General features: G+C 46.0%; 1 protein-coding gene across 6 annotated transcripts in view; it reads left to right on the top strand.

Moving 5' to 3' along the window:
- LOC116514993 (fibroblast growth factor receptor 3-like) overlaps window positions 1-24,425 on the top strand; it is a 67,638-nt gene that overhangs the window by 35,932 nt on the left and 7,281 nt on the right. The window contains exons 3-13 of one of the 6 annotated variants that reach the window (XM_032226867.1): window positions 2,269-2,337; window positions 8,126-8,295; window positions 8,664-8,787; window positions 11,461-11,651; window positions 14,829-14,973; window positions 16,116-16,303; window positions 18,794-18,939; window positions 19,043-19,164; window positions 19,852-19,962; window positions 21,202-21,392; window positions 24,015-24,137. In XM_032226867.1, coding sequence (XP_032082758.1) covers window positions 2,269-2,337; window positions 8,126-8,295; window positions 8,664-8,787; window positions 11,461-11,651; window positions 14,829-14,973; window positions 16,116-16,303; window positions 18,794-18,939; window positions 19,043-19,164; window positions 19,852-19,962; window positions 21,202-21,392; window positions 24,015-24,137 — 1,580 coding nt within the window. Of the gene's footprint in view, window positions 1-2,268; window positions 2,338-8,125; window positions 8,296-8,663; window positions 8,788-11,460; window positions 11,652-13,717; window positions 13,869-14,828; window positions 14,974-16,115; window positions 16,310-18,790; window positions 18,940-19,042; window positions 19,165-19,851; window positions 19,963-21,201; window positions 21,393-24,014; window positions 24,138-24,425 lie in introns of all 6 variants that reach the window. The other 5 variants (XM_032226866.1, XM_032226865.1, XM_032226864.1 and 2 more) reach the window with 5 other exon arrangements.

Here is a 24,425-nt window from a genome sequence, read left to right as displayed (position 1 = left end):
GATCACTGAGCGCGGCGATTTAAGAATGAGATTAGCAAAAATGGTTCCAGACGACAAGAAATTGGCGTCAGTTCACCAAGCACAAGGCAGCCATTGATGTTCTTTTTTTTTTGCTTTTTGTATACATACATTTTCTTCGTTAATAATTGTCCCAGCTCTTATCCTTGTATTTGCTTGCATTGGATTTCAGGTTCCAGTTTGAGTTTTCGGCTTCGTTTTCGAATTCTTGTTGTGCTCTGTAAAACATTTCGTGTGTCTCTTCGTATTGTACTTTTTTAGCCTGCACTCCAGTTCGATATTATATTTTCTCAGTTTTATGGTTTCAATTTTTAAACTTTTTGGATATATATATATGTGTGTGTGTGTGTGTGTGTGTGTGTGTGTGTGTGTGTATCTCAACCCCTGGTGTGCCCAAATATGGGAGGAAGTTCACTGCTTCCATTCTCTGTCTATTGTCTCGTCACAAGAGACCATCCAGACAGAAACCCAATATTTTTTTACTGTTGCCTTTGTTACATTTGTGTTGTATTTGTGCTGATAAATATCCTAGTATCCCAGTAAGGGTATGGCTAGCTGATGAGAGCTAAATAGCTTGAAATAGATCTATACTAGTCTCCCTTTATTTATTTATCAGCACAAATAAAAAAAAACACACACACAAACACACACACAACAAACACACACAAACACAGACACATATGTATATATATAGATATATATGTTGTATTTGTGCTGATAAATAAATAAAGGGAGACTAGTATAGATCTATTTCAAGCTATTTAGCTCTCATCAGCTAGCCATACCCTTACTGGGATTCGAACCTGGGCTGTATTACATCTTAGGCAGATGTGTTAACCACTAAGCCACAAGGTTCTCCTCCATTATCAGCTGAGCCAGGGAAATAGGTATGTATTTAGTGTCACAACCCCTGGTATGCCCAAATATGGGAGGAAGCTTACTGCTTCCATTCTCTGTCTATCGGCTCGTCACAAGAGACCATCCAGACAGAAACCCAATATTTTTTTACTGTTGCCTTTGTTACATTTGTGTTGTATTTGTGCTGACAAATATCCTAGTATCCCAGTAAGGGTATGGCTAGCTGATGAGAGCTAAATAGCTTGAAATAGATCTATACTAGTCTCCCTTTATTTATTTATCAGCACAAATAAAAAAAAACACACACACAAACACACACACAACAAACACACACAAACACAGACACATATGTATATATATAGATATATATGTTGTATTTGTGCTGATAAATAAATAAAGGGAGACTAGTATAGATCTATTTCAAGCTATTTAGCTCTCATCAGCTAGCCATACCCTTACTGGGATTCGAACCATATTTGGGCATACCAGGGGTTGTGACACTAAATATAAATATATATGTATATGTATATGTACACACATATATATAATTTTTTCAGTTTAAGGCATTAAACTGAAGGCTCTGATTTTTGTTGCTTTCCTTCTGTAAAAAATTTCTTTGTGTCTTTTTAACCATTTTTACAGTGTGCATGAATATATATTTTCCTTTCAGAGTTTTCGTCTTGAAATTCTTAGTTCCTGCATTGCTGTTTGTTCTTATGCCCTTTTTATATTTCTTTTTGTGTCTTAAAATTCACTTGTAATTAAATCATTAAATGTTACTGTTTTTTTTCGGGCACTTCATTTTCTTGCAACTGAATTTTGTTTTCAGTGGTCGTTGCATTTAAATATCTTGAATAAATAAGATAATAATGAAATACGTGTATCACGAAGTTTGGGAGTGAAGTGATGAGTGGCATCAGAATTTTTCACACAGTTGAGATATGGGAAAAAGACTTGAAATAAATTATTTGCATCGATATGCCCTGATGACAATTTTAAAGAAAACAAAAAAATGTGTTTGCATAAATTGAAGAATTATTTCCCTGTGTTGTGACTGAGTGGTTATTTTGGGGGACGGGGGTGATGATAACTTCCTCAATGGCTCAAGGGGGCGATTCTTTCAAAAAGGTTGAGAACCACTGTTCTCGTCTAACTCCTGCTTGAGGACCACCCTGTGCTTTAAATCCATTTTTGGTGACATTTTGTATCTTGGCCATGTCTGGAGACGGGCGATGAGGCCATGAAGAAAATAAAGCTTCATGGAGAAGATCTTTTTTAATTGAGAAAATATTTGCTGAGGTCCCACGAATTCTATGTTCTGATGATTGCAAAAGTATATTCAGGAACTTATTTTCAGAAACAATTCTCACCTGTTTTTCTTTCCATTTCAAGAGTCCCCATCATCGGGTGATGACGAAGATGATGATGATGATGAAGAAGATGACGACTCTGAAGACAGAGGTAAACATCATGAAGAGAAGCTTGATAGAGCCAGCGTTGATAAAGGCTCGTCCTGAATCGGATCCTTCCAAGGGGGCATTTTCTGTTTTCCTCTGTTGGGAGTTCCTGTGTGTTAAGACCAAGTCTGTGGGGCTGATTTTCAGCCCCCCTGGGAGAAAATAGTTGCTCAGAAGGAACATCCAAAGAGAGATTAGAGCCACCTTCTTCTCTCCTTCAAGTTCCTTCTTCCTTTGGGAAAAGGATGGATGGATGGAAGGAAGGAAGGAAAGGAGGGAGGGAGGAAGGAGGAGATGGCAGGTGGATGGATGGAAATGAAGGGGAAGGAAGAAGGAAGGAAGATAGATGGCAGGTGAATGGATGGATGGATGGATGGATGGAAAGGAGAGAAAGAGGGAGGGAGGAAGAAAGGAAGGGCACAAAGGAGAAGATGAATAGTAAGCAACCAGTTATGAGTTGGTAAGGGGCCACCACAGTTTACAACAACCCCTCTGGGTCTCTCAATTTGTGTTGCCTTCCATTTTGCAAGAGCTGAGTGTCGATAAAGTTGTGAGTCTTTCTTTTTAACAGACCAAATTTTAAAACGACCCCACAGTTTGTAAACAGAGTTTGAATGACTTTTTTTGAAAAACTTTGCCAAATATAAAATAATCCGCTTCCAATGTGTAGAAAGGTTTCCCTTCTTTCCACCCTTCTGCATTGCCTTCTCTATCTGTCAGAATGCTTGCTGGATTGAGGGCGGTGGCAGCGGCGGCGGGGGTGTGTGTGTGAACCTGCTCTCCCCCACCCGTTGCAGGCCTGTGAGTAGCTAATCGGCTGGAGTTTCAGCTTTGAGAAACAGGCGAGCCCCTTGGCTGCACCTGGCAAGCTGCCTGTCCCCTCCCCTTGGAAGGGGGCTGTTGGAGAAGCCAATATGTCCTGTGATCTACAGGAGGAAATCAACGTGTGTGTGTGTGTGTGTGTGTGTGTGTGTGTGTGTGTGTGTGTGAGTGAAAGCTTCGGAGCTGGGAAAAGCCGAATAGCCCAGTTAGCCTCTCCTTCCCTTCTCCGGCTTTTCTGCTTCTTATTCATTCCCTTGCCATCAGGGGAAAGGAAGCCATTCATTACGCCAGAGTTTCTCAACCGTGGCAACTTCAAGGCATGTAGATTTCAACTCCCAGAATTCCCCAGCCAGTTGGGTGGGGTATTCTGGGAGTTGAAGTCCACATGAACTTAAAGTGACCAAGGTTGAGAAAAACTGCATTAGGCAAAGAGCTGTTTAAAGAAAAAAGTTTCATTTTTAAAATATTAGCAGAATGTCGGGCAGCCTTACTCTGGAGAAAGGTTCATTGCTTAACAATAACCGTTTGCAAAACTGGACAGAAGAGGCACCGTCTGTTATTGTGGTCTCTCTTGCACCTGAAAACACAGATTAGTTTCCCAGTACAAGAGTGCAAGCGTGCAAGCGTAAAATCTCAGAGTAAAAGGCCTTCTAGGGGATGAGTTAAAACAGTGTTTCTCAACCTTGGCAACTTGAAGATGTCTGGACTTCAACTCCCAGAATTCCCCAGCCAGCATTCGCTGGCTGGGGAATTCTGGGAGTTGAAGTCCGGACATCTTCAAGTTGCCAAGGTTGAGAAACACTGAGTTAAAACAAGTGAGATGGGGTGCTTTGCAAAATTCAGGCTGCTTGTAATGACTTGGTACAGCTAGACTGAATGATTGCAGAGTCATATATTACACATGTGTGCAGTTTATTGCATGTACAACATGTAGCAACATGACCTAAAGCTTCAGGCTGAAGGTTGGTGTGGATTAGCAAAAACTGTGTGCGTAAATCCAGTGATGGCAAGTGCTGGCCCAACGATTTGTGGTAATCAAGGAAGCCGTTTTTGCTACATTGGCGCCTGTTACAAGTTGGCCAACTGGTCATCCGTAAAATTTCTTCAGGGACACTCTTAGAAATAAATACTTTTCGTTTTCTTGGTTGATTTGTCCTCAGTTTCCATAGCTTTCTTGAGCTCTGTAGGTGGACAAGCTTGGAAGTTTGGAAACTGTTTGGGGAAATGTAGTAAAGGAAAAATGGGAAGAGGAGGCTCTTGGGACAAACAGTTCACTCTCCCCCTGAAACCTTGTCATTTGATAAAGCAGGTGTCAGCTTCTGCCTTGCTGTTGCTTCAGCTGCCATGAAACGGGGAGGGAGGGCTGGTATTTGGGAGGGGTTAATTGATGTGCTGGAGGAATGTTCTAGGATGTACAAGATGCTTGGATGGCGCATGCATGAGTGCTTCCCGCCTGGACCAACGGCCCCGACATTCCATCTTCGTGATGTCTTTTTGAAGTTATCTCACACCTGACATTTGAAGGACTTATGATTGGCCTGAAGCTATGATCCTAAGGGGTGGGGAATGGACTATTCTATATATCAATCGCTTTCGCGCCTAATTAAGTAGACTTTGCTTCGCAACTGCTCGCTTACCATTTATAATTAGTAAAAGTACTTTTGATTTCCAACCCATGGAATCTCTTAGTCTTTCTTTCCTAATTATGTAATGGAGTGATGCTGACAGCAGGTTTGACAGCCTGATGTTCAGGTGGCTGAAGGCCACATCCAAATTCTGGATTGTTTTAGAAGAAGATTTTGGAAGGAGATTGCTTCCCTATCTTCCGCGAACATTTTCTAGCTCGCCTAAGAAGTGTTCTCACCGAGTGTTTTCCTTATCTTAGTCATCCTCTCTCTGCGTGGTCTTCTTCACTGTTTGCTGAACATCTGCTTTGTCTTGTCTTGCCTTTCCTGTAGGCTCCAGGTCCACAGGAAGGCTCCTTTCAGAAAGCATCGGTTGCGTGGTGCTACATTCTCAGCCGCAGATGGCATTCCGTGTTATTTTTGCGATTGGGCCGGAGACAGACTGCCCAGATGTCTCTGCGTGGTCAGCACTTTGCCCAGCCGGCAAAACTAATCTTCCTGGCTTTGTGCTCATTGTCGGGATGAAGCCTGGCATTGGCTGATTGTTCTCTGAAGCCACCATCCCATGAAATCGCTTTGGGTCTGTGCTCTGAATTGGCTCCTAATTGGCAAATCCCACAGCGAGATCCCTTGCCAGTAATTATAGCTGCCCCAAACATTTCCTTTGTGGGGACTGTTGGAGCCAACTCAGCAGATTCGCTGCCCTCTTCAGCCGGCGGCTCCACCCCAGGACCTTTTGACCGCAGGAAGCTCACCTCTCCTGTCCATCATCTGAGACTCAGTTTTGATCCCCCAGGGATGAGGAAGGGAATGCTTCGGTCTGCTTATTTCCTTCTGTTGACTCCTGGAGTCCACTCAGGAACACGATCACAGTTTGATTCTAGTATCAGCTTTTCACTTGGAACCCCCAGCCTGAAATTTTATTCCATGGTAGCTATGACGAATGTCCATGGAGATTCTCATGCATCCAGGTGACCGTTGTCCCAAAGGGGATTTTTCAAGAGGCAACTGGGCTTCCTTGGTTTTCTTGGAAGACATTTCGCTTTGAAGAAGCTTCTTCTGGGAGGAGAAGCGAAACGTCTTCCAAGAAAAAACAAGGAAGCCCACTTGCCTCTTGAAAAATCCCCTTTGGGATAGCTTTGATAGCAAAAAAAAAAAAAAAGCTGTTATCCTTGTAGGGTGCATTGCCCAAACTTGGGGGAGAAATTTGCTTCATTCATAGACAAACACTCAAAAGAATCTCGGAACTAAAAACCTACTTTTGCAAAGAACCTTCCCTTCTAAGTTCTTGACTGCAAGAGGACAATTTATTATCATCTGGAGTTCGGGTCAGCAGATATGGTTCACCGACAAAACCGCGCCCAACTAAACCGCGCCCGACTAAACCGCGTCGCTGACGTCCTCAACAGGGCGACAACAGCGCGGAGACAGAAGCACGCTGTAAACCCTAAACCTAAAATTAACCCCTAAACCTAAACCTAACCCCCCTAAACCTAACCCTTAACCTAACCCTTAACCTAACCCTTAACCTAATCCTTAACCCTTAACCTAACCCTTAACCTAACCCTAAAGCTAACCCTTACCTTAAGTTGAATCGGCTTGCTTTCAAAGCGCTATTTAAAGCGCCCTTCTTTCTCCGCGCTGGCTGTTGTCGCCCTGTTGATGACGTCAGTGACGCGGTTTAGTAGGGCGCGGTTTAGTCGAGCGCGGTTTTGACGGGTCACGAGCAGATATGGCCCAAAGCTGATGTTTTGCTTGTTTTTGTAAATCTACAGATCTACCTTTTGATGGAGACAGCTTCTTAAATACATACATTGACCATGCTTTAGGCGGAGAATAAAAGTTGAGAGATGCAGCGGAAATGTGGCATTTCTCCCTTTAGCTACAATCGTTTGTACGTCTGTCATTCCTCGTGGTGGTGCTGTAGAATTCAATGCCTTTGTTCCTTTCAGAAGGAAGGTGGCGTGATAGGTGTTGCCCATTAGTCAGTCATGATGTTGAAGGGGCTTTCAGCACAAACGCCTTATCAGAAGGCTTCATGCTAGGACAAGGCATGGTCAGCCTCCTGGCGGTTAGGGACCATATATTCAATAGACTAACAGAATAACAGAGTCAGAAGGGACCCTGAAGGTCTTCTATTCCAATTCCCTGCTCAAGAAGGAAACCCTACACCATTCTGGACAAGTGGCCGTCCGATCTCTTCTTGAAAGCCTCCATTGATGGAGCCTTCCCAACCTCTGGAGGCAACCCATCCCTCTGGTTAATTGTTCTCTAGGAAAACTGTCAATAAATGTAATAATTTGTTGGCAATAACAAAGCCAAGAGCTCTTTATTTATTGTATTTCTCCTTTGTGGGCAGTTTTGGAGTTTCTATTGAGCAAATTTAAGTGACTTTAGTGTCCGTCTTCCCTCAAGAGGAGAGAAAACCGATGCTTGATTTTTAACAATAGTGGGTAGAGGGATTATTGAAGTATAAAAACAGGATTTGTGAGCCAACGTAGCTGTTCACCAAACTCCACCCTCCCTGGCGTGGGCAAGGCAATTATACAACCTGCCCCACCCACTTTCATTTCCTTGGTGTCTGCGGCTCAGCACCAGCAATGCAACGGTGTCTTCTCTGGATGTGCTGACTTGTCTTTCTTCCTCTGGCCAATTCTCTCCTTGAGTGAACTTTCTCTTCACCCATTTGTTTGTGCCAACACCAGAAAGAAAAAAAGCCAGCTTATTTCCTGTGATTTTGGCTTTGCAATCCTCTCAACGGTGCTTCTCCAAAAGGCAACTGGACTTTATTGGTCTTTTTCTTTGAAAACCTTTCACTTCAGTCAGAATTGAAGGGAGAGAAGCTCCCCCAAGATGAGCTCCAACACCAGCCCGAAACCTCTGGTCTTGGTGACCAACCCAGATTGAATCCTGCAGAACTGAAGAAGCTTCTTGGATGAGAAGCAAAATGTTTTCAAAGAAAAAAATCCAAGAAAGCCCAGTTGCCTTTTGGAAAAGCTCCTGTGAGGCAACCATGACCTGGATGGTTGAGACTCTCCAGAGACATTTGGCTTTTCAAGTGGTTAGGAGTGCATCCACTCAACCTGTTCTTCTCACCTTCATCCTATGCTTAATTGCACACATGGAGAGGTCATTTCACCCCAAGGATGGGCAACATGTAGTCCTCCAAACCTCCACCAACCTTCAGCTTTGATTAGGCTGCCTAGGACTGCTGAAGACTGCTCTTCAGTTAAGTTTAGGCGGCCATCCCAGATAGGAAGCTGGTGGAGATACGTAAGACCCCCCCCCCCTGCACCTCACTAGTCCTTCTCAGCTGATGCCTCTCGTTCTGCTTTGTATTTGCAGTTGCTCCTTATTGGACCCATCTTGACAGAATGGAGAAGAAGCTTTTGGCTGTACCAGCTGCCAATACTGTCCGTTTCCGGTGCCCGGCGGCTGGCAAACCACTTCCTTCCATATACTGGCTGAAAAATGGCAAAGAATTCAAAGGAGAGCACCGCATTGGAGGCATTAAAGTAGGTCCTCATTTGTGGGTGGGATTTGATGGCCACCCATCTTGCTTACTCAGCCCCTAAGGAGCTGCCCTTTTTCCCTCGCTGATGGAAAAGCCTTTTAGGATAAATAAGCGTACCCCACCCCCAATTTGCTTATTGAAACTCATTAAGCTGCTTTGAGGTTATTCTTGAAACGAACCAGATGCTTTAGAAGCTTGTAAATTAGACCCAGAGGTTACACCAGTAATAAGTGTTGATATAGAAAGAATCTATTTAAGGAGCATGTATAGAGGAACCTCACATGTCAGTTCTAGAAAAAGGATGTTCTTGCTACGTCGTTTCCTGAAGGACCAAGGGAAGCTTCTACTGGCCTTTTCCTTTTTTTCCAGCTGCGGCACCAGCAGTGGAGCCTCGTCATGGAGAGCGTTGTTCCGTCAGACCGAGGCAACTACACCTGTGTGGTCCAGAACAAATACGGTGTCATCTGGCATACTTACCTACTGGACGTTCTTGGTAAGCGTTGCTTTAAGACTTCGCGCCCAAGATCCATGCGGTGCCACTTGGCATCCCCAGAACGGAAGCTGTTGCCCATCTGTCCCAAACGACAGATCCTCTTATGGGAGAGAAGGAATTCCCCCGGGCTGCCCCACTTCTAAAGTTGGAAAAGCAGTTGGGAAGTAGATTTGCTGAATTGAAGGGAACCAGTAGGCTAGTTTCCCTTCAGGCTCGGGTTTCAGAATTTAGAGCAGTGTTTCTCAACCTTGGCGACTTTAAGTCCTGTGGACTTCAACTCCCAGAATCCCCCAGCCAGCTGTGCTGGCTGGGGGATTCTGAGAGTTGAGGTCCACAGGACTTAAAGTCGCCAAGGTTGAGAAACACTGATTTAGAAGAAGCCGGGTGTTCCTGGTGGCAAGTAATAGAAAAATTACCACACTGTATCTCTACCCTCAAAAGAATTAATGCACACACAATTTTAAAAACTACACATAGAGGTAGTCCCCAGTAAGAAACCCTCTTTTTTTTTTTAAATTATTTTTTTTGTTACATAGACAACACAGACCCACAACAATGAAAAGGAAAAAAAAACAAAAAACAAAAACAAAAAACAGAACAGAGGGAAAAAATCCCATCATCACATATAGCATGTCGTTTGGTTACAAGTGTTTTAGCATTTATCATTCTTATCATTCTTATTTATTATTTCATTTAATAGGTTATAATATACGGTTTGGGTTGCTTTGTTTACCATCCCTTCTTCCTGTTATAACACCACCTTATTTTCCCTTTCTTTTCTCCCTTCCTCCCTTCTCTACTTTCTTCCTTCCTGCTCTCCTTTCCCTTCCTTCTTCCCTTACCTCTTCCTTACTTCTACTCTTCCTCTTTCCCTTCCTACCCTCTCTCCTCCTCTTTCTCTCCTTTCCATCCTCCTCTCCTTACCTCTTTCTTTCCACCCTCTCTCCCTTCTCTACTTTCTCCCTTCCTCCTCTCCTTCCCCTTCCTTCTTCCCTTACCTCTCCTTTGCTCCTGCTCTTCCTCTTTCCCTTCCTACCCTCTCCCCTCCTCTTTCTCTCCTTTCTATCCTCCTCTCCTTACCTCTTTCTTTCCACCCTCTCTCCCTTCTCTACTTTCTTCCTTCCTCCTTTCCTTCCTCTTCCTTCTTCCCTTACCTCTCCTTTGCTCCTGCTCTTCCTCTTTCCCTTCCTACCCTCTCCCCTCCTCTTTCTCTCCTTTCCATCCTCCTCTCCTTACCTCTTTCTTTCCACCCTCTCTCCCTTCTCTACTTTCTCCCTTCCTCCTCTCCTTCCCCTTCCTTCTTCCCTTACCTCTCCTTTGCTCCTGCTCTTCCTCTTTCCCTTCCTACCCTCTCCCCTCCTCTTTCTCTCCTTTCTATCCTCCTCTCCTTACCTCTTTCTTTCCACCCTCTCTCCCTTCTCTACTTTCTTCCTTCCTCCTTTCCTTCCTCTTCCTCTTGTTCTGTAAACCTTTTGTTTAAATTATTACTTCTATAGAAAGAAGTGGCTTTTTTTTAATTGCCTGGATAAAGGAAACTGGATGGGAAATATCTGTCCCATGAAAACTTTCTCAATATCTTATTGATTTTCTTTAAATCTCCATGAGGAATTAATACAGGGCTCACTCTGACTATCTGCAACAGACCAGATGCCACATTCACTTTAACTGTTGTTATTAGTCCATATAAGTTGTTTATATCAATATAAACTTTATATTGTTTAGAGTGTTAAAGACACGAACAATACTGGGACATATTCCAAGCATTTAAGAGGATTCATATATTTTTTTAAAATGTTGATTTCTTATAAGTTTCCTCAGCTACTCTACATCTGGAAGTGTATTAAAGATACACTACAACAGTGTTTCTCAACCTTGGTCACCTGAAGATGTATGGACTTCAACTCCCGGAATCCCCCAGGCAGCTCTGCTGGCTGGGGAATTCTGGGAGTTGAAGTCCACGCATCTTCAGGTGGGCCAAGGTTGAGAAGCACTGCACTACAATTTATTGTATTGACAATTCATTGAGGGGAAAATATAGGCAAAGTCTGCATATCATAGCTTTAGAGCTTCAACTGCAGCCACAGTTTTATATCCTAAATTTCCTTTGACTGTGAACTAAAACACGTCAATACTTCTACGGCCCAATTCAACACCAGAAGAATATCCTGGGTGGATTATATGAGATATCAAAATAGATGAAGATAGGAATCCAATCGGAGTCCTTCCAGCCAATGAATTCAGATACTGCATTTTAATCCTACTGATACAACGTCGAGAAAATTGGTATCTCACCAAACGTATTTCAAACATGTTTACATCCACGCTTCTTCTTCAGAGGAGTTTGCTACTCCTAGTTAGTATCTTGATGGTAGCTGATGATAGCAAACCTTGCTGTCCATTTATGGAGCCAGACTGGGCAAGGCACCCAGGCGCTTTGTGGGTTTTCATTCCGGTTTCGATCCACCTTTTCGTGGCCAAAGGAGCGACGGGACTTGAGCAACAGCTTACACGTGGAAATATTATATCGCACCTTGGTATTGTGGTTACGTTGGGCTCTCGCAACAGCTAGCAACAGTGTCGTGGTGTGCTAACAGGGAGCGTTTATTGGACGAATGTTGTGTGGAGGGCTTCACTCATTGCCCGTCATAAGTAAGGGTCCTCTTCTTCCTGCAGAACGGTCTCCACACCGCCCCATTCTCCAGGCAGGGCTGCCTGCCAATCAAACCGTGGTAGTTGGGAGCAACGTGGAATTCCACTGCAAAGTCTACAGTGATGCTCAGCCTCACATCCAGTGGTTGAAACATGTGGAAGTCAACGGGAGCAAATATGGGCCGGATGGGACTCCTTATGTCTCTGTCCTAAAGGTTGGTACAATTGCTGCACATGAGTCTTTGAAAGCTAGAACCCACCAGAACAGTGTTTCTCAACCTTGGCCACTTGAAGATGTCCGGACTTCAACTCCCAGAATTCCCCAGCCAGCATTCGCTGGCTGGGGAATTCTGGGAGTTGGAGTTCGGACATCTTCAAGTGGCCAAGGTTGAGAAACACTGCACTAGAACGAGGAAATACTTACAGGGTGTCACTCACAACAACCGCTGTCAGATTAACCTTGAGTTCTGCTGAGAATCCTGTTGGAAGACCCAGGGTTTAATCCTGCAGAGGAGCTGTCCATGTAACCATGCCTGAGAGACAGGACCCCAAATTGGGAAAGGTTTGACGTCCACGGAGCTTGTCCCATCATCAGGGCCCCTGATTGTCCCAGAGGTGCTTTTCCCATAGTCAACTTGACTTCCTTGGGTTTTTTTCCCCTTGACAATGGAAAGAACTGAAGAGGCTTCTTGGATGAGAAGTGAAAAGTTTTCAAGGAAAAAAGAAACCCAAGGAAGTCCAGCTGATTTTTGGATAAGCTCCTCTGGCAAAGGCTTGATGTAAACCTGAGTTCTTATCGTGAACCTGTTTGGCGTGATGAAGATATGACTGCTTGGTTATAAGGAAGATAATCATCCCTTAGAATTAATATAAGGATTATCTGCATAGGTGGGGAGGAGGGCAGCTGTTTCCCAATACTTTAGCCTCCCCATCTTCATTTTTCACGACCAGATTTCACACGAGTAGCCAGATGAGGCGGCTTTTGGAAAAAACACTGGCTGTGGCTCCTTAGCAAAGCCATGCACTGCCTTGCTGGCTTCTGTCATTGGTCCATGGATGAATTGATCTCTGAATAGAGAAATTGCAGACATTGGAGAATACAGAATACAGAATGTCCTTTAGATCTTCAAAAAAGGGGGGGGGGGAAAGGACGATTTGTTGATCATTTCATGTAGATTGCCTGGCATCGATGCTTTAAGAAGCTCCTGAACAGGCCATTGGTTCTGTCAGCACCTTGAATTCTATCCCTGTTACTTTAGCAAGAATAAATTTTGCAAGAATAAAGTGTTGCTCATTCTTTAGGCCACTAACTGCTTTAATAGATCATGCAGTAAATGCCTGTAGATTGCAGCCTAAGAATTGATCAGTGACATAGGGAGAACGACAGTGGAGGGTAAGAGAAGGGTAGACATGGACGGCTGTGGAAGGAGATTGGAGAGTCGGGTTGGCCTGCTAAGCCTTGGAAAGAGAAGTTGGAGGGGGGGGGGTTAGGATATCCCCCTTCAGATGTCTAATAAGACCCCTCAAAGAAGAGCATCAAGACCAGTTCTCCCTTGTGGTAGAGCGCAGGATTTGAAAAAAAAGAAATTGGACCCAAGAGATCAAAAGGCAGATTCTGGTTGGGGGAAATTTTCTTAGGGATAAAATCCCTGGGGCAGTGAGACCCCCCCGGCATGGAGAGAAGGTGGGCCTTTCCTCCTGGATGGGTCCAAGCAGGGGACCCACCCACCGTCTCCCGAGAGAGAGAGACAGAGAGACAGACAGAGAGAGAGAGAGAGACAGAGAGAGACAGAGAGAGAGAGAGAAAGAGAGAGAGACAGAGAGAGACACACACAGAGAGAGAGAGAGACAGAGAGAGAGCTTCAAGCGTCAAGAGCCAAGGTGGCGCAGTGGTTAAATGCAGCACTGCAGGCTACTGCTAGATCAGCAGTTCAGCGGTTCAAATCTCACCGGCTCAGGGTTGACTCAGCCTTCCATCCTTCCGAGGTGGGTAAAATGAGGACCCGGATTGTTGGGGGCAATATGCTGACTCTCTGTAAACCGCTTAGAGAGGGCTGAAAGCCCTATGAAGCGGTATATAAGTCTACTGCTATTGCTATTGCTATTCAAGGTGGACTCATGCCCCAAGAGAAGGAGCCGTCCTCTTCCAACACGGAAGTTCTTCCAAAAAGTGAGGCCAGGCGGAGGGAGAAGCTAGCCAGCCCTTGTCTGCCTGCCTGCCTGACGTGTGACGGAGAGAGATTGTTGGGTTACTGAAGTTCAAGTTTTTGTCTGTCCGCAGTCTTGCGTCAGTAAAAACGCTGAAGCCGATGTTAACCTAAATCTATTCAATGTGACCCAACAAGACGAAGGCGAATATCTTTGTAGAGCCAACAATTTCATAGGCAGAGCCGAAAAATCATTTTGGCTCCACATTCACAAACCAGAAGCAGGTAATTCCTCCACTCTGTCCCAGAGGCTTCGCAGCTGCACGAACCAGACCGGGGAATAAAAGGCTTCCAACTGCTCGTCCTTCCCCATCTCTGGGTCCTCCTGGGGTGCTTCTCCCCCCCCCCACTCCCCTTCCTCTGCGTCTCTGAGATGACGGCTTTGCCTTTCCTTCTCCCTCACGCTCAGAATAACCGAAACGCTTTTATGAATCATTCGCTCAGAAAAATCCCCACATTCATGACTGTCTTTGAAGCTCCTCCCCCCCCTCCTCCTCCTCCTCCTCCTGGTTGCGTGATTAACCGGCTCTTCGCCTGGTCAAGTTCTCCGCCGCCTCTTCTCACGATGGCCAGGCACCCCCGTTGGGTCCTTTGCAACCAAGGCCAGGCCATTCGAAGGCCTTCCTCGTTTTCACAGGCTTCCCCCCCCGCCCAAAAAAACCCCGGGCCAGGGAATGTACTGAAAGCTTCCTAAGAGATCTAAGAGGAGCCAGGGTTTTCTGGATGGAGGGGTGGGTGGGGGGACGGACAATCTCTGGGCGAATTCTGCAAATGAAAAAAGGGAAAGCTTTTCTCTGGTGAAGAAGCCCCCGTTTGCCCAGTGGCCTTGGGTCCCCCCTGCTTGCCTCGGCTGCTTCTCTCCCTCTTCTCGGCCCCTCCGTCCCCCTCCTCGCCCTCCCCCCAGAGACAGTCATATTGTGAAGGGGATTTTTCACTTGGAGGCTTTGGCCTGCATGCATCCTTAGTGGGACAGAGTCAAGAGGCTGGTGAAGGGAGCTGGCCGCTTTGGAAGCCAACTCTGGTTGTGGAAGGGGAGCCGGAGAGGCCCCGGAGGCCCTTCCGATCGCCCTCTGCTTTGGAAATTTGTCTGGGTGATCTTTTCTGGGAATTTTGCTTATCCTGTTCTCCTTCTTCCTTCCCTCCTTCCTATCTCTGTTTTTTTTTTTGTTCTTCTTTCCTCCGTAGACAGCAGGTGTTAACAAAACGGATAAAGAGCTAGAAATTCTCTCCTTGCACAATGTTACTTTTGAAGACGCTGGGGAATATACTTGCCTGGCGGGGAATTCTATTGGTTATTCACATCACTCTGCTTGGCTGACGGTATTACCAGGTATTTCTGCTTGGTCTCCTTTCCCCCTTTTGCCTCTTAAAGGGCAGAGAGCCCTCTTGCGCCAAGGTGCAGCTCTTGAGCGGGAGATGCGCCTTGCGTTTCAGGACAAAACGATCATCTTCAGTGACCAAAAACACATTTCATTCCATGCAACTGCCTACAAAATAGCACATTTCTATTCTGGAGTAAGTCTGAACTATTAGCCTTTCTCCAGCTGGGGAGCCCTGGTGGTGCCCCTTTCGGAACTGTTGTGGGTGCAGCACTGATGTTTAGACCGCCACAAGTGTGTGAGAAGAGGGAGGCTGCCTGGATTCAGCTGAACCGCTGCAAAGGCCCTTGTGACTTTTGGGTCCCTCCTGGGGGACTCCGAGAAGTCCGAACGCCTTTGTTTCACACCACTTACAAGCTGGGGCGTTTCTGAAGGCGTTTCCATGCTCCGTCTGTGGAGTGGTTTCCTGTGACTGGATTCCAACTTTCACTGGCTGAATTGCGCCCTCGTTTAATTTGGAAAACACAAGCCGCCTTCTGGGAGGCTTGTGAGTCACTTGTGGCTCTCAGCGTCCGTGGTCGATTTCTCACAAGGTCGACCTGACGAAGGGCCTGCTGGCTCACCCCCCCCTCCTTCTGCCTTGGGGTGTCTCTTGGCGGGGAGGAACTTTCACCCTTTGCGCCAATGAATCACACAACCCCAAATGAAACAATGCCACTCTCGGCCCCAACTCCACAAAGCCCGTTGGCTGCCAGCTCATCCCAGGAACGCTTAGTGCTGCAACACGAAATGAAATTTTGCACTCCAGCATTGCTCTTTTAACACACGTTTGTTTGGCGTTGCTGTGCGTGTTAATGACACTTGGGTGTCAACACGTGTGTTGTTTCGGTATTTAAACGGCGGCTCCCAAATAAAGGATCTGGCGGAGAAAGCTGTCCGATTTTCGGAAAAGAGACCTTCGTGTCTCATTTGCTGAAAACCCTTTTGCACCAGGGTTCTTCCCCAAATTTAACGGAATCTGGAGATGGCAGCCATTTCGTGCATTTTTTTTTTTGCAATTGTGTGTTTTAGATTGGGGATGATCTGTGCTGAAACGAATATGGTTAGGCTGCCATTATTCTGCTTCCTAATGTGTGCCTCTCTCCTCCTGCAGCAGAAAAACGGGTTGCAAGAAAGGATTCCAGCTCGTTTTACGCAGGCATCCTCAGCTACGGGGTCGCCTTCGCGCTTTCCATCCTGGTGGCCGTGATGGTGATGATTTATAAAATTAAAAGGCCGGCCAAAAAAGCCATGAACGCCTCCGCAGTCCAGAAAGTCTCCAAGTTCCCCCTCAAGAGACAGGTAACAGAAAGTAGATACAAGATCTCTGTTCCCCTCTATTCCTTATGCCCCCCCCCCGCCTCCTCCTGGCTGTTTAGACGTTAGAGAAGGATTTAAGCGGGTTACTCAGTGGCAGGATTCAAATATTTTTACTACTGGTTCTGTGGGCGTGGCTTGGTGGGCGTGGCAGGGGAAGGATACCGCAAAATCCCCTTTCCCTCCCGATCAGCTGGGACTCGGGAGGCAGAGAATAGATGGGGCGCGGCCAGCCAGGGGCGGTATTTACCAGTTCTCCAAACTACTCAAAATTTCCACTACCGATTCTCCAGAACTGGTCAGAACCTGCTGAATACCACCTCTGGGGTTACCATAAAGCTTCGTTTTATGGAGAATATGGATTTATTTTAGCTTTGCTGTTTCTGGGGTCCTAACATTTGTTGTCTGCTGGCTCAGGAATTCTGGGAATTGAAGTCCACATAAAGGAGGCAAGAAAGAGAGAGAGAGAGAGCAAGCAAGGAAGAGAGAGACAGTGACAGAGAGACAGAGAGAGAAAGAGGGAGAGAAAGAAAGAAGGAAGAAAGAGGGAGAGATACAGACAGAGAGAGAGAGAAAGGAAGGAAGGAAGGGAGAGAGACAGACAGAGAGAGAGAAACAGAAAGCAATAGCAATAGCAATAGCAGTGAGACTTATATACCGCTTCATAGGCCTTTCAGGCCTCTCTAAGCGGTTTACAGAGAGTCAGCATATCGCCCCCAACAACAATCCGGGTCCTCATTTCACCCACCTCGGAAGGACGGAAGGCTGAGTCAACCCTGAGCCGGTGAGATTAGAACCGCTGAACTGCAGATAGCAGTCAGCTGAAGTGGCTTGCAGTGCTGCATTTAACCACTGCGCCATCTCTATAGATAGATAGATAGATAGATAGATAGATAGATAGATAGATAGATAGATAGATAGATAGATAGACAGACAGACAGACAGACAGACAGACAGACAGACAGACAGACAGACAGACAGACATAGATCAATAGGATGATAGATAGATAGATAGATAGATAGATAGATAGATAGATAGATAGATAGATAGATAGACAGACATAGATCAATAGGATGATAGATAGATAGATAGATAGATAGATAGATAGATAGATAGATAGATAGCAATAGCAGTTAGACTTATATACCGCTTCATAGGCCTTTCAGCCCTCTCTAAGCGGTTTACAGAGAGTCAGCATATTGCCCCCAACAATCTGGGTCCTCATTTTACCCACCTCGGAAGGATGGAAGGCTGAGTCAACCCTGAGCCGGTGAGATTTGAACCGCTGACCTGCTGATCTAGCAGTAGCCTGCAGTGCTGCATTTAACCACTGCGCCACCTTGGAGGCAAGAAAGAGACAGAGACAGAGAGACACAGAGAGAGAGGGAGAGAGAAAGAAGGAAGAAAGAAAGAGAGATAGCAAGCAAGAAAGAGACAGACAGAGAGACAGTGAGAGACAGAGAGAGACAAAGAAAGAAGAAAGAGAGAGAGAGAGAGAGCAAGCAAGAAACACACACACAGACAGACAGAGAGAAAGAAAGAAAGAAAGCGTGATAGTGAGCAAGCTAGAAAGAGAGAGAAGACACACACAGACAGATAGAAAGAAAGCTGCTGTTTCTCCATGCCAAATATAAACCAACATGGTTCAAGGCTGCCTGAAGATCACAGGAAGGGTTATAGTACTACTGCTCTATACTGCAACCAAGTTAAATTCCAGAGACAATTACTGTTTTGCAGGAGCAGGCAAGGTAGGAAGGTAGGTAGGTAGGTAGCAGAGGTGGGTTCCTACCAGTTCGCACCTATTCGGTAGAACCGGTCCGTCAAATCTACCGAACTGGTTAGAAGAGGTTCCACCAGTGGACCCGGAAAGCAGGCCACACCTACAGAAGAGGTCCCAAAAATTTTTGAAACCCACCACTGGTAGGTAGGTAGGTAAGTAAGTAGGTAGGTGGATAGATGATAGATAGATAGATAGATAGATAGATAGATAGATAGATAGATAGATAGATAGATAGGTTGTATTTGTGCTGATAAATAAATAAAAGGAGACAAATACAACACAAATGTAATAAAGGCAACAGTAAAAATATTGGGTTTCTGTCTGGATGGTCTCTTGTGACGAGCCGATTGGCAGAGATAGGAAGCAGTATGCCTCCTCCCATATTTGGGCATACCAGGGGTTGTGACACTAAATACATAGATAGATATGTAGATCTAGATCTAGATATATATGTGCTACCCTCATTAGAATAAATTCCCAGGAATGAAACTGATTCAACCCCAAAGTCTTTTTGGAAAGCCAGGGTCTTGGAGGAGGCCCTGAGTGGCTTCCCGTCAAGGTTTCCAATCTATCTTTGGAATCAACCTGGGGCTCACGGAGGCTCCCCCCCCCCCCCCCCGGCCACTTGGGCTGCCCCCCCACCCCCCTGCGAGAGGCTGTTGCCAGTAACCGCTCCTTTGCTCTACCCAAGCAGGTGTCCCTGGAGTCCAACTCATCCATGAACTCCAACACGCCTCTGGTGAGGATCACCCGCCTCTCCTCCAGCGAGGGCGCCATGCTGGCCAACGTCTCCGAGTTGGAGCTGCCAGCAGATCCCAAATGGGAATTGGCGAGATCTCGGTGAGGAAGCCGGATTGGGGCGTGGCTTTGAGGTGTCGGCTTCCTCGCTCTTCCGCTATCTCTGCCTGCTCCACGCTCACCTTCCGGCTGGTTTGCCTTTCAGCTTGACTCTGGGGAAGCCGCTGGGCGAAGGCTGTTTCGGTCAAGTGGTGATGGCTGAAGCCATGGGCATCGACAAGGAGAAACCAAGCCAGCCTGTGACTGTAGCCGTCAAGATGCTGAAAGGTAACGAAGGCCTGAGATGCAAGGACAGGGGTGCTTTCATGAGCCTCTTCATGGCACCTCTGACTTCTCATCCCGGTTGGTTCTCCTCCCCGGCTTCACCCGCATGGGGTCATGTGATCCCCTTTGTGTCCTTCCCAACTGGTTCCCAACAAGCAAAGTCACACGATTCAACTAATGACCACATAACTGCAGTGTCAATAAAAGTCATAAAATGGGGGCACAAATCAGATAACTACTGTCTTGCTTAGCAACAGAAGTGGTGGGCTCAATTGTGGTCGTAAGTCAAGGACAGTTCCACCTCTCAGTTCTTCAACGGCCTCTCTTCCCATTCTAATGGGGGGGGGGGGGAAGGTTGGCTTAGAAATGCCGTTCCGGGAAAGTGGGAAGTCCCCTCCCACTCCATCTCTGAAGCAGAAAGGGCCTCACTTCTGGAGAACTTCCGGATGGGTCCCTTGACCTGGTCTGGACGGGAACCAGCAAAATATCAGACGTCTGTGTTTGAAAACACCCTGTGTTGTCCAGAATTGGAGGGAAGGTGGAGGGAAGAATCCCTGATCCCTAAAACCAGGAATAGGGCAGAATGACGGCCAAGCGTGGGGATCTGGTTGACCTGCAAACTAAACTCTCAGGGTGGAACAGGGCAGGAATGCTTTCCCCTCATGGCTGCCTTTCTCCTCTCTTCTGCAGATGACGCCACAGACAAAGATCTCTCTGACCTGGTCTCAGAAATGGAAATGATGAAGATGATCGGGAAGCACAAAAATATTATTAATCTCCTGGGGGCTTGCACGCAGGATGGTACGTTCCTAAAACAGGCGGCTGTGGGGCTTTGGGTAAAGAGAAGTGAAGGGTTGATACCACTTTATAAGGCCTTGGTAACAAGGCCACACTTGGAATATGGCATCCAGTTTTGGTCGCCATGATGTAAAAAAGATGTGAAGACTCTGGAAAGAGTGCAGAGAAGAGCAACCAAGAGGATTAGGGGACTGGAGGTTAAAACAGATGAAGAACGGTTGCAGGAACTGGGTAGGTCTAGTTTAATGAAAAGAAGGACCAGGGGAGACATGATAGCAATCTTCCAATATCTCCACAAAGAAGAGGGAGTCAAGCTATTCCCCAAAGCACCTGAGGGTAGAACAAGAAGCAGTGGGTGGAAACTAATCAAGGAGAGAAGCAACTTAGAACTGAGGAGACATTTCCTGACAGTGAGGACAATTAACCAGTGGAACAGAAGTTGCCTCAGAAGTTGTGAATGCTCCAATACTGGAAGTTTTTAAGAAGATGTTGGATAGCCATTTGTCTGAAGCAGTATAGGGTTTCCTGTTGAGCAAGGGGCTGGACTAGAAGACCTCCAAGGTCCCTTCCAACTCTGTTATTCTATTCTATTCTAAAACTAGTCAGGTATCTGCTCAGTCTGGGCCTCTTTGCACCTCTTCATATCCCCCGGTGTCCTTGCTTTTTGCTTTCTCCCGTTGAGGTCCTCCAACGAGGTGAATTCTGCCTCTTCAAAGTCACTCTCATCTGGAGAAACACCTGCATGGGGAAACCTCACAGGTAGAGCTCTACGGGTGGGAGTTCCCACATGAGCTCAGACTTTCCACTCTCTGAATTGGAAGCTGAGTGGGTGTTCAGGAAGGCATCTCTGCTGACTACGCAGGTGGCCCTTCAAAGAAGACCTCCTCAGGGCAACCATGAAGAGTAGGCCTTGGGTTAGTCAGTGAACCTTCATTGGCTTAGAAGTTCCTGCCACGGTGTGGGCATCGGGCTTCCTTTCTGATGAGTGGCTTCCAGCTTGATCCTTGATGCCTGTAATTTGAACCATCTCCATCTTCACCCAGCCCATGTCACCTTGCTAAAGTGTTAGGGTGCAGCTCCTCTTCCTCCCAAGGTGAATGCATCTGGGGTGGAACTGAAGCCCCTCTCTTCTAGAACCCGAACGAAAGGACAAAACAGTCCTAAAGTGAGTAGGAAGCTGCCAGGAAAGTTAAGAGGGAAATGAGAGGGCAACGTCAAACAAGAATGGGCTGTTTCCTTCAGGTCCTCTCTACGTCCTTGTGGAATATGCCTCCAAGGGGAATCTAAGGGAATATCTGAGAGCTCGTCGCCTACCCGGCATGGATTATTCCTTTGATACCTGCAAGATGCCTGAGGAACAGCTGGCCTTTAAGGACTTAGTCTCCTGCGCCTACCAGGTGGCCCGAGGGATGGAGTATCTGGCTTCTCAAAAGGTGAGTAGCGAAGCATTTGGGGAAAGTAGGCTCACACAAGAGACTAGTAAAGGTGGCTTATGTGGGGAACGTGGAGCAAAGGCTCCAGGCTGTATTAAGGAAGAGAAGAATAACATTGGGCCGGATGGAAGGGGAGATAAGGAGACTCTAAAACAGTGTTTCTCAACCTTGGCAACTTGAAGATGTCTGGACTTCAACTCCCAGAATTCCCCAGCCAGCGAATGCTGGCTGGGGAATTCTGGGAGTTGAAGTCCGGACATCTTCAAGTTGCCAAGGTTGAGAAACACTGCTCTAGAAGAAGCTGAAATGATATTTATTTGGAAGGCAATTAGCATGCAAAGTTCCGTCTTGGAGATGGAACGGCTAAAAGTTGGTTTGAAGATGATATATTTTATTCCCTTGGTTAACTGAAAGGAAGGACGCACAAAGTATGGGGTGTCTACTGCGCCTTGGAGAGAGCGAGAAAAATTAACCGGAATTAATTAATTTCACGGCCAGATGCCTGAAACAAAATTGAGGTTGAAGAGCCTAGACAGGTACTCCGGACCTCCCCGCACCTTGTGGAACACCATTGCCATCTGGATGCTTGGCAATTGCATGTACAACCGGTGCCAGGACCTCTCCACCACACGGTCACCGTTCCCTGCCAGCTTCCCCAGCAAGACGCCCTCACGCAGCCCCTCTGCCTTAGTGCCACTCGCACACCTGACCCACACCACACCTGTCCTGGGCCACCTTCCATTCCTATGCACCCACCCCAACCTGCGCCATGCCTCCTGCACCCTCCCTCACCTGTAGTGCACCCCTTTGTGCATCCCACCAACCCACAGCTTACACCGACCCTCACGCTGTCCCTCGCCCACGCCTCTCACACCCTCCCTGATCTGCGCCTTGAAGACCCCCTCGCACCCATGTTGCGCTTCACCATCCATGCCCCTCGTCCTCTCTGATCCGTTCCTCATGCACCCCTTCACATCCTTCCCTGCCCCTACCTCCCTCCCTCTCCCGTCGGGCAGCACCCATTACCTGCCTGGGACTTGTGACTTCCTGCCGGCTTCCCCACAGATTTGGATTGTGGAAAGCCTGCGGGAAGTCGCCTCGCCTTGTGACGGTGGCATTTGGGTAACAATGGCAACGAGGACTGCAGAATTGGTATTGCTAAATGATGCAGTTGTACTTAAAAACTGCTTCTCTTAGTAACGGGAGTTCTAGTCCCAAGGCCATCATAAGTCGAGGACTACCTGTATGGAAGTAATGAATAAATTCTGGAGAAAGGTAAGTTTAAGGAGAGCTGGAAGGACTGTTCATGGGTTCACTGGCATTAGAGGCTTTTCCTTAATGGGATCTCTGGATTAACTGGTTCAGGAGTTGCCTTGGTCCTCTTGATCTGATTCATAAGCAAAGGGGGATCATCTGCTCCTCTCATAACGGAGGTGGGGGGGATTCAAGCAAGAGTTCTTCACGTTGGCAACTGGATTTTAAAAAATCCACAACAATGAAAAAGCGGAAAACTACTAAATTATAAGAAAAATATAAACAGAAAAGAAAGAAGGAAGCTGAAAAGAAATAAGGATTTAAATATGTTGCTTATATTTCACAAAGCTATACAGAAAAATAAGGCCCTTTATTGTTAAATAGAACAATGATGAAATTGCTCTATTGTAAAATATTGTGAAATCTGGGTCAACGGGAAACACATTGCTTCATTTTCTATTTATTGGGGAAAATTGCCTTTTTAAAAACTAAACAACAACCAGATCCATTATCCGTATTTTCTCAAAATAATTCTTTTGGCAATGCCCCAGTCTGAGCATAACCATAAGTCCTCAAAGACAGTCAAATTCCAGAGTTTTGGAACATCATTCAACGTAACAATAACATCTTTAACATTGAGGGACTTCCCTATAAATCTTCTGGCCTAATAAGATGTTATTCCTGCCTGGAAAATCCAGTAATTCGGAGATCAAATCAGATGGAACAAGGAAGATTCAGAGGGTTGTTTTTTTTTAATGCATCTCCAACAAAAGAAATTCTTAGTCCTCGTCTTACAACCAAAATGGAGCTCAAAGTTTACGTTGCTAAGGGAGACGGTTGCTAACTGAATTGTGCCTCGTTTTTTCCCAACTTTTCTTGCCACGCTTGTTAAGTGACTCTCCGCAGTTGTTAAGTTTGTAACCCCGTTGTTAAGCGAATCTGGCTTCCCCACTGACTTTGCTTGTCAGAAGGTCGCAAAAGTGGACCCCGGGACACTGCGACCGTCATAAGTACGGGTCAGTTGCCAAGCGGCTGGATTTTGATTACGTGACAATGCGGGATGCTGCAATGATCTCATGTGAAAGGTGACTTTTTCCAGTGCTGTTTGTAACTTTGAACCATTGCTAAATGAACTCTTGTAAGCAGAGGACTTCATAGAGTTACAAACAAGATACAAAGAGCTGCTACTCAATTGAAAGTCTCGGTGTTGCTGAAGCCAATTTATACTCCAAAGTACAAGGAATTTAAAAAGATTTCTTTTTCGGATTTGTAATGAAGAATATAGCTGTTTATTGATCCGAGTATCCGTTATAACTTTTTTAAACAACATTTCAATCCGTGCATGATTTATAAACTATTTCTTTGCAGTGCATTCACCGGGACCTAGCTGCCAGAAATGTTCTGGTCACGGAAGACCACGTGATGAAGATAGCGGACTTTGGCCTAGCCAGAGACGTCCATAACATCGACTATTACAAAAAAACAACTAATGTAAGTGGACAATTTCCTTTTAAAAAAAAGTGTGTGTGTGTGTGTGGGAGAATTCTGGTCATTGTCCATCCAGATGTGCTGAAATGGGGACTCCCAGAATCACCAGCCAAAACGGAGAGCCCCCCCTATCAAGGGAGGGTAAACCGGAGAGCTCCAAAATAGTTTTATTTATTCAATAAACAAATTATTCATTGATCAAACATCTCTGAAGTAATACCAACTAGGACTTATGAGGTGAAAGTCTTTCTAATCATTATGGAATATTCATCTTGTTTCCTTTTATTGTAG

The sequence above is a fragment of the Thamnophis elegans genome, chromosome 11, assembly GCF_009769535.1.
Source record: "Thamnophis elegans isolate rThaEle1 chromosome 11, rThaEle1.pri, whole genome shotgun sequence".
Taxonomy (NCBI): Eukaryota; Metazoa; Chordata; class Lepidosauria; order Squamata; family Colubridae; genus Thamnophis; species Thamnophis elegans.
Note: the sequence above shows the minus strand (reverse complement) of the source record. Positions and strands in the feature narration are given on the sequence as shown.